Genomic DNA, 16,467 nt, shown 5'->3' with positions numbered 1-16,467 from the left:
TTTTAAGAGCCCGGATTGTAATTTATGTTTTCTTTGCTTGCTTTTAAAACAGAAAATTGTGCAAGGGGTTGATGTACACCGAATCCGAGGACTTGGGTTTGATGCCACGTGTTCTTTGGTTGTCTTGGATAAACAGTTTCATCCTTTACCAGTAAACCTTGAAGGTAGGACTGCTCTTGTCCCTTCCTCTTCAGACTGCTGCAGGAGGACGTCTGTGTTTAGGACTTTAAAGGTCAAGAATCCTACATTTCTAGGAGCACATACTGTCTGATCTGCTAAAAAAAATACATTTTCTTTGTAACATCTTTTCACAAGCTACTATTCGTGAAGTTTATCTTCCCAAATGAATATGTGGTTGGCTTGAGATGAAACTTTATATTTGTTTTGTTTCGACAAGGAAATATTTCAACAGAAGTCATCTAAGGGGGAGAAGGTTTACTTTAGCTTACAGTTATGTATTACATGGAAGCAGGGAAGTCATGATCTCTGGAGCTTGAAACAGTTGATCACTTTATATCTGCAGTCATAAGACAAGAGCAAGAAGTGTGAGTATAAGATGCTTCATTCCTTCTGCCCCCCGCCTTCACTGCAGGGCCCACCCCTTGAGATGGTCCTGTCCACATTCAGGGTAGATCATAATGGGGTGTTAATTAACCCAATTAAGAAAATCCCTCACTGGCAAGCTCAGAAAACCATCTGTCTCCCAGGGAATTCTGAATTTTTCAAGTTGATAATTAACATTAACCACTATAGGCTTTATCAATATTAGTTTCCATAGTATTTCTGGCTATGCAAAATTTATGGCTACAGGTGAATGGGCGGTAAAAGCATCAGCAGCGACATTTTCAGGGGAAGACACCATCTCCTCAAAGCTGCTTGCGTGCATATCTCTGTGCATCATCTTGCTTCCCACTGTGGATAGACTTATTAAAAACACTCTGATGTAGCCCCCTCTGTATGCCGTGAATATTTTTTGCCAACTCTGGTGAATAAAGAAACTGCTTTGGCCTATGGCAGGGCAGAATATAGCAAGGCAGAAAATCCAATCAGAGATAGAGGAAGAAAGAAAGAAGTGTCAGGTGGTTGCCATGTAGCCACCCAAGAAGCAAGAGATAACAAACCACGGTCCTCATGGTAAAATATAAAATAATAGAAATGGGTTAATTTAAGATACAAGAACTAGCTAGGAATATGCCTGAGCCATTGGCCAAACAGTGTTGTAATTAATAGAGTTTTTGTGTGACTATTCGGGTCTGGGTGGCAGAAAAACGAAGCATAGTCTCTGCTTACAGCATTTCATTGAAAGCAGAGCTGAATGGCAACTCTGTGAGGTGAATGACTGCATTCTCCCTAAGATATTAAAATATAGCCATTCTTCAACTGCATCCAGATCATGCAACCCCTCAACCCCTTCTTGGCTTCCTACTGATTACATGAAGGTTAAATTTTTATCTGAGGTGGTGACTTGAAAAATGAAATTAGAATTTTAAAGGTGGTTTTAAAGTTTTTTTGAAAACCTTTTTCTATCTGAAAGGTGGGGACCAAAACTTGGTTGAACCAAGTGATTATGCTTATCAGGCAGATAATCCTGAAAATCATTGAAACCAAACCCACAAACCTGGTGAAAGTGCAGCTCTCTTTAGATGTTAACCAAAAGATGAAAAACCCAATAAACAGCTTAAGAACAGTAAGCATCCTTTGTGTGGAGGTCAGAAGACAACTTGCACAAGTTGATTTGCTCCTACTATGTGGGTTCGGGAGATCAAACTCAGGTCGTCAGGCTTGGTGGCAAGTGCCTTTACCCACTGAGTCATGTCCATCACTCCAGCACTTTGTTCATTCTTGACACATGAATCACTGTTGTATAACATGAGGGTCGGCTTGTTGGAGTTTCTGTCCTGCCCGGTACCCCAACAAGCTGGCAAGCCCCAAAGAAAATCACACAGAGGACTCCATAAGATTATAAACTGATTGGCCCATTAGCTCAGGCTACTTATTAGCTCTTAGAACTTATGTTAGCCCATTATTTTTATCTATGTTAGCCACACAGCTCAGTACCTTTCTCAGCGTGGCAGCTCACATGTTGCTTCTTCAGTCATCTGGGCAGGACTGGGAGGAATCAGCTTCCTCCTTCCCAGAATTCTCCTGTTCTCATTGCATCACCTCTACTTCCTGTCTGGTTTTCCTGCCTATACTTCCTGCCTGGCCAATCAGCGTTTATTTAAAACATGATTGACAGATTACAGACAATTCTCCCGCACCACTGTTGAAGTAGGGTAGTGCTTTGCCAGGGAATTCATCATTGTTCCTTTGAAGTAGAAGAAAATAATACATGTGTATGCATGTTTCTCTCATGTCTTTTAGGGGATTCCAAGCGAAATGTTATTATGTGGCTGGACCATCGAGCAGTCAGCCAGGTTCAGAGGATCAATAAGACCAAGCATGGTGTCCTTCGGTACGTGGGTGGTATAATGTCTGTGGAGATGCAGGCCCCAAAGCTCCTCTGGCTGAAGGAGGTGAGTGTGTGGGGTGAGGGAAGGGTACTAACGGTTGTCGAGGGGCTCCTTCTCCAGGGACTAAGAATGCCCTGTCAAGTCTGCAGTGTTTGGTTTTCCTTAGACAGTCTGGAGGGGCCCATCTTCTTGTTTGGGTTGTAGTTAATCTTTCTTTCTCATACACAGGTGTCAGGCACTGTGGTACTTTACGTACCATCTTCTTGAACCCTAACTCTCTGTGCAGTAGGTTGTTTTCCTTGTTTTGGGACAGAACTTTCTTTTGTAGCCCTGTTTCACCTCAAGATCAAGATCCTGCCTCTACTTCCTGAGTGCTAGGATTACAGGTATGCATTATTAAGCCCAAGTGTTTTTTTTTTCTTTTCTTTTCTTATAGTGTTATACCTCTGTTTTGTAGATTAGGAGACTTAAGATCATTAGGAGGAAGCACATCACCAGAAGTGACGTACTAAGTATGCAGGAGAGTCGGAATTTGAACTTGAGATCATTTGACTCCAAACCAGTTCTCTTAATAAGCTGTGTTCTGCCAAAGTTCAGAGAGGTTAATTGCCATTCCAATTAGAAAGTGGCGGGCCTAGGGTTCAAGGCCAGTCCTTCTGACGAGAGCCTTCTCTATCTACACACTCTTAGCCCCAAATTATTCATCTTTGGCCTTGTTGACATTCACGATGTCTCTTTCTCATTTTACCTGCCCTTGAGTTTCCCTGCCATTGAGTGATACGGTGATCGTGGTCAAAGCTCTGGCAGGTGGTTTCCATTTCCAGATGTTAGCGCTCCTTTATGAAGTGTGGAAAATGGTGATGTCAGCTTAATGGCTCCCCTCAGAGATGGATGGGTGAGAAAGTTCAGCTCCTCTGGGAACCTCGGACTTAAAACCCCTCGGTGGTCTGCTGCATAGAGAATCCATCACCTGAGCCAGGGCGTGTGTGATTCATTACTGGCCCCAGAGTGTCAGGTGATACAAGGCATCAGTTATTTGGGTTGTCGTTCGAGCTGGGTAGAGAAAGGGAATCTGTGAACACAAAGGAGGCAATAGGAGAGCCGTGTTTATCAAGGCAGGTCTGGCTAACTGCCTGTCTCGTCAATTTAAATCTGCAGAAAGCCACCCGTGGTTGCTGAGTTTGAAAATGGTCTCTCTCAGGAGTCAAGGGTTTTTTGAGAATCTGATTGCACCTCTGCCTTCAGCGATTGCATGCTTTGAGCAAAGTCATTCTTATCCCAGGGACCTCTCTTTTCTTTCTATGTAGTGAGAGAGTAGGGTCAGTTCAGTTTGAAGACTTAGCCCAGGTGGGCTGAAACACACAACAGAACACAGAACACATGCACTGCCACTGGCTCTGGGTGTCCCAGACACCAATCAGCCTAGTTCTCATAAGTTCTGCCTGTCATCAGCATGGGACACTGAAGCAGAGATGACATATGATTTTACCAAACCCATGATACAACCAGAATTTAAAACCTCTTACCACGCTCTGAATTCCAGCCCATTCCAGCAGGTACTGAAAGTGCTCCATGAAGCAAACCGCTTAGACTGGGACAGGGAACAAGGGTGATGGTGTTCTTCAAGATTTCCCAACCTTAATATCAAGATAAGGACATGGTTGAGTGCATTTCTCTTTGTGGGCATATAGAAGAAAAGTTGTATTGAGTTCAGCTCAGAGCACTGGGAAGATGGTCCTGTGTTTACATGAGACTGCATGTACAGACCTCAGGGCCTGTACTGTCTTGTACTGTACTTGAGATCAGTCTTCAATACATAAAGTCAAAATATAATTTCCAGATGAGACAAGAGTGTCTGTAACTTCCTAAGAACATCTATGGGTTTATTTTTAACATGCTTCATTTTGCCAGTTGATACGTCATCAGGAAAACTGGTGATCCCTAAGATTGGGGGTCACAATGTTGATACCAAACTCACTGTGAACCCTAGGCATGAAACACTACAGCTGAGAACTCTTGGACTCAAGCAATCCTTCTGCCTAAAATTTCTAAGGAAGATGTAACTACTGGCCTGTTCTGTCATGACTGTCTAGGTATTATTTTTAGAAATTCAATTTCCTTTTAAAATATTTTGAGGAAAGGTCAAAACATTGCTTTTCTGCTTATTCATGTTTCTGAAAGTGAACTTAAGATTGGCATGGTGTTTTGTTTCCTTTTTGTCTTTTTAGCATGCATAAGAATTCCTGCGGAACATCCTTTTGGCATTAACATGACCACATCTCCTCAAAGGTCTTCTTATGGCACTTCTGAAACTTTAATGTGTAGCTGAATCATTGGAGGTCTTGTTAAGCAGTACATTTTGTGCCAGCAGCCCTGGGGCAGGGACTAAGAATTGAAGAGTTTCATTTCTAGCAGGTTGTTGGGTGATGTAGATGCTTCTAGCCTGAGGGTTTATAAAGCCTCTGTCAATTTTATGCTTGATTCTTGTACTATGAAGAAAAGCATGCTTGTATGGGGAATAAGGAAAGGGTCATTGCTCTTCATTCATTAGCGAGAGATACAGAAATGTTAGACAGCTTCAGTAGAGTTGTTCCAATACATATTCATATAAGAATGTGAGATTCTATGCTCTTCAGTTTTGGTGCGGGAGAATTGTCTGTATTCTGTCAATCATGTTTTAAATAAACGCTGATTGGCCAGGCAGGAAGTATAGGTGAGAAAACCAGACAGGAAGTAGAAGTGATGCAATGAGAACAGGAGAATTCTGGGAAGGAGGAAGCTGATTCCTCCCAGTCCTGCCAAGACCATGGAAGAAGCAATATGTAATCTGCCCAACTGAGAAAGGTACCAAGCCATGTGGCTAAAATAGATAAGAACAATGGGTTGTTATAAGCTACCAGAGCTAATAAGAAGCCTGAGCTAATGGGACAATCAGTATTATAACTTATGGAGATCTCTGTGTGATTTTCTTTGGAGCTTGCCGGCTGTGGGGAACTGGGCAGGACAGAAAACCCCAAAAAGCAGGACCTCATGTTACACAGTTTATTAAGCTGTCATTTGTCTACTCATTAAATAACTTACTGCTATTATTTTATTGTTGTATTTGTGTATGGGTACACCATCCACAGACATGTGGTATATGGAAGTCAGAGGATAACTTTTATAAGTTAGTTCTTTCCTTCTGCCAGGTGGGTCCCAGGGATTGAGCTCAGATTGTTAGGTCTGGCAGCAAACACCTTTCCCACTGACCATCTTGCTACATCATTTCTGTATTCTTTTTTTGTTACTGCATTTCTAAGTCCTGACTGAGTTCTTGTTGTAAAGCAGCAAGGGCTGGAAAGACACCAGGAAAAAAAGGGGACAATAGGAACTAAGCCTTAGCATACACAAGCGGAGAGTCCAGGGCATATAGTAAATAAAGTCTGGGGGAGTCGGATGGATGGAAACAGAGCCATTGGACGGAGACATTCCAAGCACAGTGATACAGAGACATGCAAAATGTTCTGGGAGAAATAAGTTTTCTTTCTGCAGGCAGATAATTTGGCAAGAGCCTCAGGGCCCACATGGAGGCTTTATCTAGTAGTAAAAACAGGAAGGATTTTCTCAACATATCCCATGATGTAGTTTGGGTATGGCATATAAGTTGCAAGGGAAAGATGGGACTTTAGTGAGTGTAATTGGAGAAGAGGTTAGGTAAGTAGCCTTTTAAGGGCTTGCGTTGGTGTGCAGTTTGGTTGATGGTTATGAAGTTGGAGAGGAAATGTCTTAGATAACTTCACCAGGGATGTGAAGACTGCTTAGGGCAAAGAAATGTGTACATAAGAACTGGAACATTCTCACCTACCATGGAAGCCTCTAGTGACTGTGTTCCTGGGTAAATAAAACCACATGCACCCTGGTCCAGAGGATGGTATGTGAGGCCATTTATGCCCTTGCTCACTTTAATTCATACACAGGGAATCCAGTTAGAGTCCTCCAAACACAGCCGGTTCTTTGCACCTCAGTCTTGGCTGGGGAATGGCAGATTGTACTCTCCTTCCCAGTGTTTGCCTGTCAGACTTGTTAATGGGAGCTTGGAAGCTAGGAAATTGTTTCACACCTTCAAATGTTGAAGAATATTCAAAAGAATATTTTGTGACGTGTGAAAATTAAGTGAAGCTTAGTGGCTGGGGCTAAGCTTTACTGGTGCACAGCCACATCCGATCATTGTTGTAGCGTCTGTGGCAACTGTTTTGTTACACATGAACAGATGAGACAGAAACTATGTGGTCTACAAAACCAAAAATATATTTGGTCTGGCCCTGGAAAGAAAATATTCGCTGACCCCATTGGTCTTGAAGGTGATCTTCCATGCCAAGACGAGTGTTTTCTGTGTAGCTGACTCTTCTTTGTCAATAGGTCTTTGTTGTAAGAGGACCACTTGTTTGTCTCCTGGCCCCCCAGCAGCTCAGACCTGAAAAAGTCACACAGAAACTATATTATCTAAAACACTGCTTGGCCCATTAACTCTAGCTTCTTATTGACTAACACTTATATCTTTAACCCATTTCTAGTAATCTTTGTATCGCCATGTGGCTGTGACTTACCAGGTAAAGTTCCCAGTGTCTGTCTCTGGCAGAGCTACATGGCTTCTTCTCTCTCCGCCTTCTTCCTCCCAGCATTCAGTTTAGTTTTCCACGCCTAGCTAAGTGCAGGGTTGCTAGAGGTCCAAAGCAGTTTCTTTATTCATTAATGGTAATCACAGCACACAGAGGGGACTCCCACATCAAGTCTTGGCTGTCCATGTGCTTCCTTTGAAAGCCTTTCCCTCCAATAAGAAGGCTTCCTTTTACACCCTTACCAATATAGATCTACACTGTAGACATAACATGATGTTATGTCAGTTTTCGTGAAGATTTCCGTTGTGTTTGCTTCCTCTGGCCATTGTAATCCACGGATGGATAGAAATCAGTTCCAATCCATTTGTTCCTTGCTGTGTCTCTAATCCTTGCCTAGAGGGTGCAGCACAAAGGTTTTGAATAATTTCAGTGGCCTGATAAGGTTCTCCAGGGAGAACCAATGAGAACAGAGTTAATTTTAGGTATACACAGGACAGTGAGACTGATTAGGCTGGTCACTCTTTCATAATGAGGCCATGTCTGTGTTCCTTTTCCTTAGTCTTATTCCTTGGGATACCATGTCCCAGGAAGACAGGCTGAGTTTTGAGTCAGAAGGGATGTACTGGAACAGATGTAGCTCTTGGGCAAAAAATACTGGGATCTAGTCTTATAGTATGGAATTTTAAACATGTCCTTTACATTTAAGGTTTGCTTGATTTAAGTTGAAATGCATCTCCTTAATATGAATTATCAGATAAAAGTAAAAGTGTCAGTTGAACTTTTCATAAGCCCAGCAACTGAGATTTTTTCCATTTGACCTTAGTGATTCTGACTCTCATCTTAATGAAGGCCAAGTGTAAATTAAGTTCTGCCATCCTGGAGCAGCTGGAGTTGCCTGTGTTTATTAACATGAAATACTGTAGCATAACAAGATGTAGGCTACAGGAGGTCACGAGAGTTTACAGCTGATGTTGATGTGAATTCTGACAACTCTGTGTTAATGCGACATGAGTATCTGGCCTTTCTAGGATGCCTGGAGAGACGGCAGTCTGGCTTTTCAGTCAGTTTCCTATCCTGCCATTGTCCCCAGAGAATGAAACAAATCATCCAGCCCTCCATGTTCATCCATTCCTTATACTTCTGTTTGCTCCAGGGTGCATTGAGAAATGAGTGCCGGTTCCTTCTCGGAACCTAATTAGACCTAGTTGGTTCTCACGTGTCTTTCTTGGCCCCTGTAGAGTCTGGAACAGATCCTGGGTGTTGGGATGTGGAGAGGTAGGCTGGGACCATCTTCTGACTGAGGGAAGTAACAGTTGAGTGTGTTGCAGTAGAAACTGTTGGGAAGAAACTCTACTGCGCATCAGAAAGATCTTACTTCCAAATTCTAGTCAATTGGTTCTCAACCTTCCTTATGCCGCAACCCTTTAATGCAGTTCCTCATGTTGTGGTGACCCCCCTCAACTATAGCATTATTTCCGTTGCTACCTCATAACTGGAATTTTGCCACTGTTATGAATCATAATGTAAATATCTGTGTTTTCTGAAGGTCTTAGGTGACCCCTGTGAAAGGGTTTTCTGACCTCTAAAGGGGTTGCGACCCACAGGTTGAGAACCACGGATCTGGTTCTTCCTGTCAGATAAGAGGCCTGCCACCTCTTCTTGGTACTTTTCCTGACTTGATTATTCCATTTTTCTTATGATGTAATAAACCCTTTTTCTTAAGGTTTATTCTAACCAGGGAACTTTTTGAAAGATAAAACTATGTTCATATTTTTATACGTACCATTTTTTTTTCATCTCTAAAGTCACAGTCTTAGAAACTGCTGTCTTTCGTAGGGTCGCTCCACATTTCACATGCGGTCCTAATTCTTCTCGCTCCTGCTCAGGTACTGGAGCTAATACAGAGGCTGAGGAACTCTGAAAGACACAGCACAGTTCTACAACGTTGACAACAAAAAGTGTCGAGGATTTGAAGCCAGACGCATCGTGTATCAATCTCTTTGCTACCACTAACCAACCATAGGACCCTGGAAAAGCTAAACAAACATCTTGAAGCCTCAGAGCCCTGGACTGTGATAATACTAGCCTTGGAGAATTATTTTAATTTAGCGGGATTCTTGGAAGGTGGTTTGTGCAGTAGGTATTTACAAAGTCACTTCACTTTTCAGCCATTCTATTTATATTTTTTTCTCTTGGGATGGGCATTTCGGCCACATGCTATTTGACTGAGAGAATTCTAAACATTAGAATGTCTTCCCTCATGGAGCTGGCCTTTATGCATGGCCAGTGATTTGTGAGGACTATGCTTCTTGCTTAGGGGTTCAGCAAGCATGTGAGGCTGTCAGTGACAATCAGGAAGCAGGAAGCAAGAAAGGACCAGACTGGCCCAGTCATTGTATGATGCCTACACTAAGGCAGTCAGCCCTGGCCTAGACCAGGTCATCAATGAGAATCTTTTCCCGTCTCCCTAAACTTCACCGGGAACTCCAGCCCCGATGCTTCCAACATTTTATTTTGCAAAGATCATTTTATTTTAACACCACTCTTGTGGAGTATGTTTTATTTTCTTAGTTTTACAGATGAGGAAGGTGAAGCTCAGAAGAGTTAAATGATTTATGTTCTCTAGCCTGGAAAGAAACCAATAGCTTTGTTAGGGTTCTGTTCTTCACCCAGATTCTGTAGGCACCTGCATCAGTCTATATGGACATCCAAAAGGAGGCTCTGCTGCTGGAAAATTAGTCTGATCAGAAGAGAAATAGGCCAGTCAGGCTGAGAGAACAGAGGCAGGAAGTAGTTGCCCACAGTGGTTAGTGAGCATACTATGTTACTTGCAAGCATTTTGACTCCCTTTAATTCATCTAATCCTTACAACCATTTATTAAGTAAATATTATCTTTTATGTATCAGGAAATAGGTACAGAGACATGGAGATAGCCCAAAGTCACTCAGCTAATCAGTGTCCAGGCTGAGGTTTGAGTTTTGACATTTTCCATTTAGCATATGGGCTCATCGCCATTTTACTCCACTGTTTCTGCCACGCTCTCCATAAACTAGTTCAGGAAAAGACTGTAGGTGGCAGAATTCAGAGGCTCCGAAAGCCGTGAGCGCTTGGTGGTGGGCTTGTATTTTTACTTTTTCGTTAGCAAGGGTCCCTGGGTGATAGGCACTGTACTAAGATTCGGGGATCTCCAGGTAAATAAAAAAAAGTGAAGGACCTGAATAGCTTCTGGAGATCTACTTTACAGAGGCAGAAAAGAGACACGAAGGCAGATATATATATATATACACAGTGATTTTTGTTTACTGGAAAATGCTGTGAAGGATTTGGGGTGGCCAGCTTAGGATTCTTGTTGGTGGTTTAATTGGACCAGAATAATGAGATTTTTAGGAAGAGGCTTTGGATTCCCTGCTGGAAGGAATTCACCTCATGAAATCGGCGGAGGAGGTCAGCAGGGCTGGGCCTTCTGAGCTAGGTGGGGAGCAGGCTGTGGCGTGCTCAGCCTTGGAGCCCGGGGCTGAAGTTTGGACTTTATTCTAGGAGCAGTAGGATATGGCTGGTTGGTTTTAAATATGGGTGTGACGCAATCTGTTTTATGACTTAAAAAAATACAAAACAAACCATTCTGGTGTGATGCTGTGCTAGGCAGATAGTAAGTATTTGTGTGACAATAAAGCTTATACTAGATTGTTAGAGAAAACAATATTGAAATAGTGAATGCACAGACTCCTAAATACTTGTCTTCAGAGGAATTATTCATACAGACAATAGACTAGTTCCAGAGAAAGAAAGCAACACTAGTGGGGCTCTGTCCCTGACTGAATCCTTGACTGTGGTCCTAGCAATTTCATTCTTTGCTTCTTGATAATTCCCTATGAAAAAAAATAGCCTTGTAGCCACAGCCAGACTTTTTGGTTGATAGCACTTGGTTATTCTACAGGGGAATTATTTTCTTCTTGGACCTACTTCCCTAAATATCACTGAGGAATTTTGTGTACGCTCCATTATTTTCATCTCATTGGACAGCTAAGGAAACCAAGGCCCAGGAGGCTTCCATGGCATCCCGGAAGGACATGAACTACTTTGAGAATCTCACTTGGCTCAGCCTGCCGAGGCTCTAACCATCATCCCTTACTTCTTACTCTTAAAAGTCATTCATTTATTCCCCCCTGCTTGTCATAGGATGGTAGCCCACAGACTGAGTCAGGCCCTAGACAAGTTTTATTCGATCCACCGTATATGGAAAAAAGCAATTTTGAATATTTCCAATACTTAAAGACTAAGCAGTTTCTCATAAAAGTCTAGATTTTCTGCATATCTGGGAAGAAGCTGACAGTTCCAGGATCACATAGCTGTGCACGAGGGTAGCTGGTGTAAGAAGGCCTGCCCTGCTGGAGGGGCTGGCATCCCTCCTGTCACAGCGGTCCCCACCCAGACTGTTAATCATTTCCCCTTCCAGGCTTTTGCATTTGAGATCCAGGCTGTGGGAACTTGTTCAAGGAATCCATCATTACTTTTCCTATAACAAATGCTGAGCGCAATGGAAAGACTCTCCAGATGGTGAATTCCTTGGTCATTGGCTGTGATTCCATGCCAGATTCTTTACACCTCTGGGTCTTTGCTTAGTTTTTTTTTCCTTCCTCCTGGCAAACCTATAATAATTTTTCCCTTTCCTTGAATACATACTAATTGCCTAAGACTCAGATTCCCCTTCTCCTGGAAGTCATTCTTGACCTTCGCCATCTAGTGTTGACTAAGACCCTACTCTGTGTCCTGTGTAACGTCCTTTGTGTTATCCCTACCTTGGGAACTATTACACTGCATTGTACCTGATTGATCCATGGGCTGCCTAGCATCTAGAGCTCCACTGAGTAGCTCAAGGTAATAACACAGCAAACACTTATATACATGGGAGCGTGGATGTGTGAGTTCAATTTTGAATTATTGCCGTGTTTGATTGCTGAGCACATCATTCCAAAGTAAAGATCTCCTGTGTGCTCAATCTAAGTTTCTTTTCTCTTTCCCATCATGGAAAATGATCATTAGAGGATTATTTGTCCTTTCTACCAGGGCCTAGCCATTGGCTTCAGATCTGTTACCCAAGTCTGGGACTTATCTCCCAAGTGTTGTGAATACAGGCTCTAGGAAGTAGATGAGGGTCTTGAATTCTCTGCTATGCCCTTGCAATCTGGCAGTGACCCCTCCCCACCAAGTTCTTCCTCTTTTCCTACAGGAGAAGCTAAATCTTTTCTGCTAATCAAAAAGTCTTTCTCTAGAATGCTTGTACCACAGCATTGTGCATCAGGATCAGATACCCCAGCATCTGAACCTTGAATCTGGTAGTGACCATTGCCCTGAGGTGTATGATGGATTTTCTCCAGGGTTTTCTGTTGTAAACTGGCCGCAAATATACACACAATGAAAAGGCCAGAACCCTATACCCTGAGCTCCTGCTCCAATTTATGTGTCTGACTTACACTAAATAAGTTCCGTCTTAGTTTTGTAGTAGAACAGGATGATGGAAAAATGTACACTCGGAAAAGAAAAGTTGCTCATCTGATTACCTAGCTATATTTAAAAATGCCAGCTATTCCTGTAATAGTATTCTTTGTGTATTTTACTTTATGGCTTTTGGCCGTCTTTGACCTATATTCATTTCTTTTTACTTTTCAGTCAGGGTTCAGATTTAATCCCTTTCTAACTTTATTTGCCTCCCAAAATCTTTTATCTTTTTTTCTTTTCAGTACACCTCAACTGGTTTCCCCTCCCACTATCCTTCCCATTATCCTCCCATATCTCCTCTCTTCCAGATCCACCTGTCCATCCCGCCCCCACCAGAAAAGAGCAGGCCTCCAAGGACATCCACTGAACATGACATCACAAGAGACAACAAGACTAAGTACAAATCCCTTCATCAAGGCTGGGCAAGACAACCCAGCAGGAATAAAAGGGCCCCAAGAGCAGACGAAAGGGCCAGAAACAGCCCCACTTCCACTATCAGGGGTCCCAACAAAACACCAAACTAGTAGCCATATCACATACACAGAGGACTTGACATAGCCCCACGCAGGCTTCATGATTGCCACTTCCCAGTTGAAATCTGTGGGCCGTGCTCTGCTGATACCCTGGGCCCTCTGGCTCCCACATTTCTTGCTCCCCCTCTTCCATTGGGGTTCCCTGAGCTCCAAGGGCTCCCCAGTGGAGATCTCTAATTTGGGTTCTCTCTCCATCTAACGTTTGGCTGTGTCTGTGTGTCTCCTCCCATGAGGTTTGAGGACAGGGTCTCAGTGAAGTTCTTTTAGACTCTGTTCTGCTTTTCTGTGACACTGTATTTCTTCCTCATTTGGTTTTCTGGATTCTTAGTTCCCTAGGAGAAGGGCTCAGATCTCTTCATACCTTACTATTGAGTGTCCAGAGCTGAGCCTGGTGCTTGGCATTGGAAACACAATAAATGTTTATTGAAGGAGTCCTTGTCTCTTGACCAGGCAAACTGACAACTGTGGTATAGAGCGAATTCTAATTGGTCTTAAGTATAAAAACTCAGAGATAGCTATTGGGGTAAATGTTGAAAGATCAGAGAAGTAAAGGAACCAGCTACTAGAGAGACCTCTAACCTGTACTGAACCCTCAGACCAAAGGCTCAAGGTCCTGTCTCCACCCACCTTACATTCCTGTCCCCATCTCCCTAGTGCTAGGATTAAAGGTGTGTGCCTTCCAAGAACTGGAATCAAAGGTATGAGATTCCAAGTGCTGGGATCAAAGGTGTGTGCCACCACTGCCTGGCCTCTATGATTAACCACTGGCTAGCTCCACCCTCTGATCTTCAGGCAAGCTTTATTTGTTAGAGCACAGACAAAATATCACTGCACTGTAGTACTCAGAGCACATGCCCAGTTAGCTTGCTGCCTTGTTTCTTAACTGTTGTGCATGCATGATCATTGCCTCTAGGAGTGGAGATAAGAGAAAGGTGGCTTGATGCTCACTTGGCATGAATAGATGGTTTGTTGAGTTTAATAAAGGTCTCTGTGCACGGTAGCTAAAACACATCACACCTACTGGAGGAAGTCAGAAAGACACTTAGGAAGCAGTTGTCCTGTTGCTACTCATCAGCATATGAACTGTCTGTCACCTTGGGATCCTGGAGGCCCAAGGCCAGTCATGTTCCTTCAGGAGGCAGAAGACCAGAGTCCAAAAAATAAAATAAAATTAAACAGAAGATTCTTCTGTAGTGGTAAGCCTCACTTCTCTGAACATCTTGGTTGGTTTTACTGCTCCCACCTCTTGCCTTCACAATGAGAATCATTGTTCTGCCATGTAATAATATATTCATTCATTCAGTGATTTAGATTTTCTCGCATTAACTACCCCGTCCATAGCACTGAGCCTGACGGAGAGGCCAGGAGGGAGCCAGGCTTGCTCTGTACCTCAGTGAACTCCTATTTCTAGGACCTGGAGCAAGAGGATATAAAAGCCATTCTTACCTAGGATTCTTTTAAATAGAAATTTTACACATACAGAAAAGTGGACTCATTTGTTTTTCAACGAACACTCAGATCCTGCAGCTACCTGCTGCTTTCTCACCTATGTATCCAGTGTGCATCTTGCTCTGTCTAAGTAGGCTCGGATATTATACCCAGGAAGCAGTTTGAAAAAATTAAAGACCTTTATAAGATACTGAATACATTCTGCTTGACTACAGACATGATCAACACCCGCATATGGCTTCATTCATAGGATCTGTGCTTTCTTATTTATTCCTGTGAACATCCAGTGAGAAAAAGGTTAGTTTTGTCTCTGAAGATGTAGAAGCCAAGGATGAAAGAATTAGGTAGGTTATTAGTTGCAGCCTGCTACCTTGCTAATGCTGGAATGCAGACTTGAATTTTCTATTAATATTTTTCAAGCCTCCCCACTCCACCAATGCCACCCTCATCCCCTGTGCTAGAAGTTTGACCCGTGACCTTGCTGCTAAGCACCACTCACTTCCTAGCCTGCGCTACTGAATGTAAGACTTGGATTTAAACAAAAGTCAGAAGGGCTCGTTTGTCTAGCTTTAACCTTAATCAGTCAAGGTACTTCTGTGTATTCTACATATGAGACAATTAGAGAAACACTTCTCTTTATTTGGACATTTTGGATCCCATGTAGCACATCTGTTTGTTGTGAATTTTTAAGGTAAATATGAACTATAAATTGAAAAGCTAGTAATATTTCCAGTTTTAAATTTTTTCCAATTTTTAATGATTTTTATTTTTTTTTTTAAATTTCATTTTACATTCCAATCACGGTTCTCCCTCCCACCCTTACCCTTTGGGTGGAGGGGTGGGAATGTCTCCAAATTTTAGATCCAAAGTTTGACTCCCATTTGGAGACTCACACTTGAGAAGAAGGCCATCAGTTTCCTTCTGCTCTTTAAATTCCAGCCCAGAAACTCTTTTAGAAGCCCCAGGGCAATGTGAAGACCTCTTAGAAACCCTGCATCTTCTCCTTTACACTCTTCCCAAATTTGTATAAATAGAGCAACTGAATAGCTTAGTTAGTCCCTTGTCCCTTCTCAGTCCCCAGAGTCCTGAAAGGATTTTGCATCTGTGACCCTAAAGCTTGTCTCTGGGCATCGAGCTGCGGCTACTTGGCTGGTTGAATGGCAAGAGTGATTGAGGCTCCTATGGAATCTTCTGTGTCCTGTAACTTGTAGAGATAATGACTTGGGTGGAGCCTGTGTAGGAAAGTCTGATCTTAGTGGGAAACGCTGTCAAGCCCATAACTGCAGCCCACAAAGGAGCTACTTTACCATGGCTTCTGGGCTTCGTGGTCTCAGTTGTTGGTATCTTCAGACTCAAAAGGGCAAACATACCAGTGTCATTAGAGTACTTCCTGAGTCAGGGCTTCACTGTCCTACCTGGTCTGTTTTTCATTATGGCATTTCTAAGGAGTCTAAACTGTATGATGGATGGGTTTTCCCTTAGTAATGATATGTTGAAGAGTATGGAAACTTACCCAAGTTAAAGCAAAGAAAGCAATTAGGAGATGCAGTCTCCTATTTTATAATGTTCATAATTTTACTGAAATAGCTATTTTTCTATTATTATTTTAAACTTTACTTAACCACTAATTAGTGAAATATTTTCTCCATGGACTGGCACCATGCTTTTGGCATCTGAGAACAACTGATGCATATAACCTCTGAACTCCTTCCGCACTGGCATTTTGTGAGAGATGTGGGGAGAGGTAGGGACCATCAGAGAGATGCCTCTTGCAGCTGTCTTGGTCTGCAGCCATGTGGTCTGGCCTTGACTGGAGGGGTGGGGTGGGTCAGAGACTTCCCCAGGGACCTGAGAGAGAGTGAACCACTGTGTAAGTATTTATCGAACAGGTCCCCTGCTCTGGGAAACAGCAGCTGGGTGGTGGTTTTAGGAGG

The 16,467-nt window shown here is 42.8% G+C and overlaps 1 protein-coding gene and 1 long non-coding RNA gene across 6 annotated transcripts in view; both read left to right on the top strand.

Moving 5' to 3' along the window:
- The window catches only part of Fggy (FGGY carbohydrate kinase domain containing), a 384,056-nt gene that overhangs the window by 34,933 nt on the left and 332,656 nt on the right, over nucleotides 1-16,467 (top strand). For all 5 annotated transcript variants that reach the window (XM_048453091.3, XM_087904859.1, XM_087904858.1 and 2 more), the window contains exons 3-4: nucleotides 53-164; nucleotides 2,365-2,516. In XM_048453091.3, the coding sequence (XP_048309048.2) occupies nucleotides 53-164; nucleotides 2,365-2,516 (264 nt within the window). The remainder of the gene's footprint in view (nucleotides 1-52; nucleotides 165-2,364; nucleotides 2,517-16,467) is intronic.
- On the top strand, nucleotides 2,648-5,542 carry LOC146895096 (uncharacterized). Its single transcript, XR_015000851.2, has 2 exons — nucleotides 2,648-2,839; nucleotides 4,682-5,542. It is a non-coding gene; the product is annotated as an uncharacterized LOC146895096 (long non-coding RNA).

This window comes from Myodes glareolus, chromosome 3 (assembly GCF_982192425.1).
Source record: "Myodes glareolus chromosome 3, mMyoGla1.1, whole genome shotgun sequence".
NCBI lineage: Eukaryota > Metazoa > Chordata > Mammalia > Rodentia > Cricetidae > Myodes > Myodes glareolus.
This window is presented reverse-complemented; position numbering and strand designations above follow the sequence as displayed.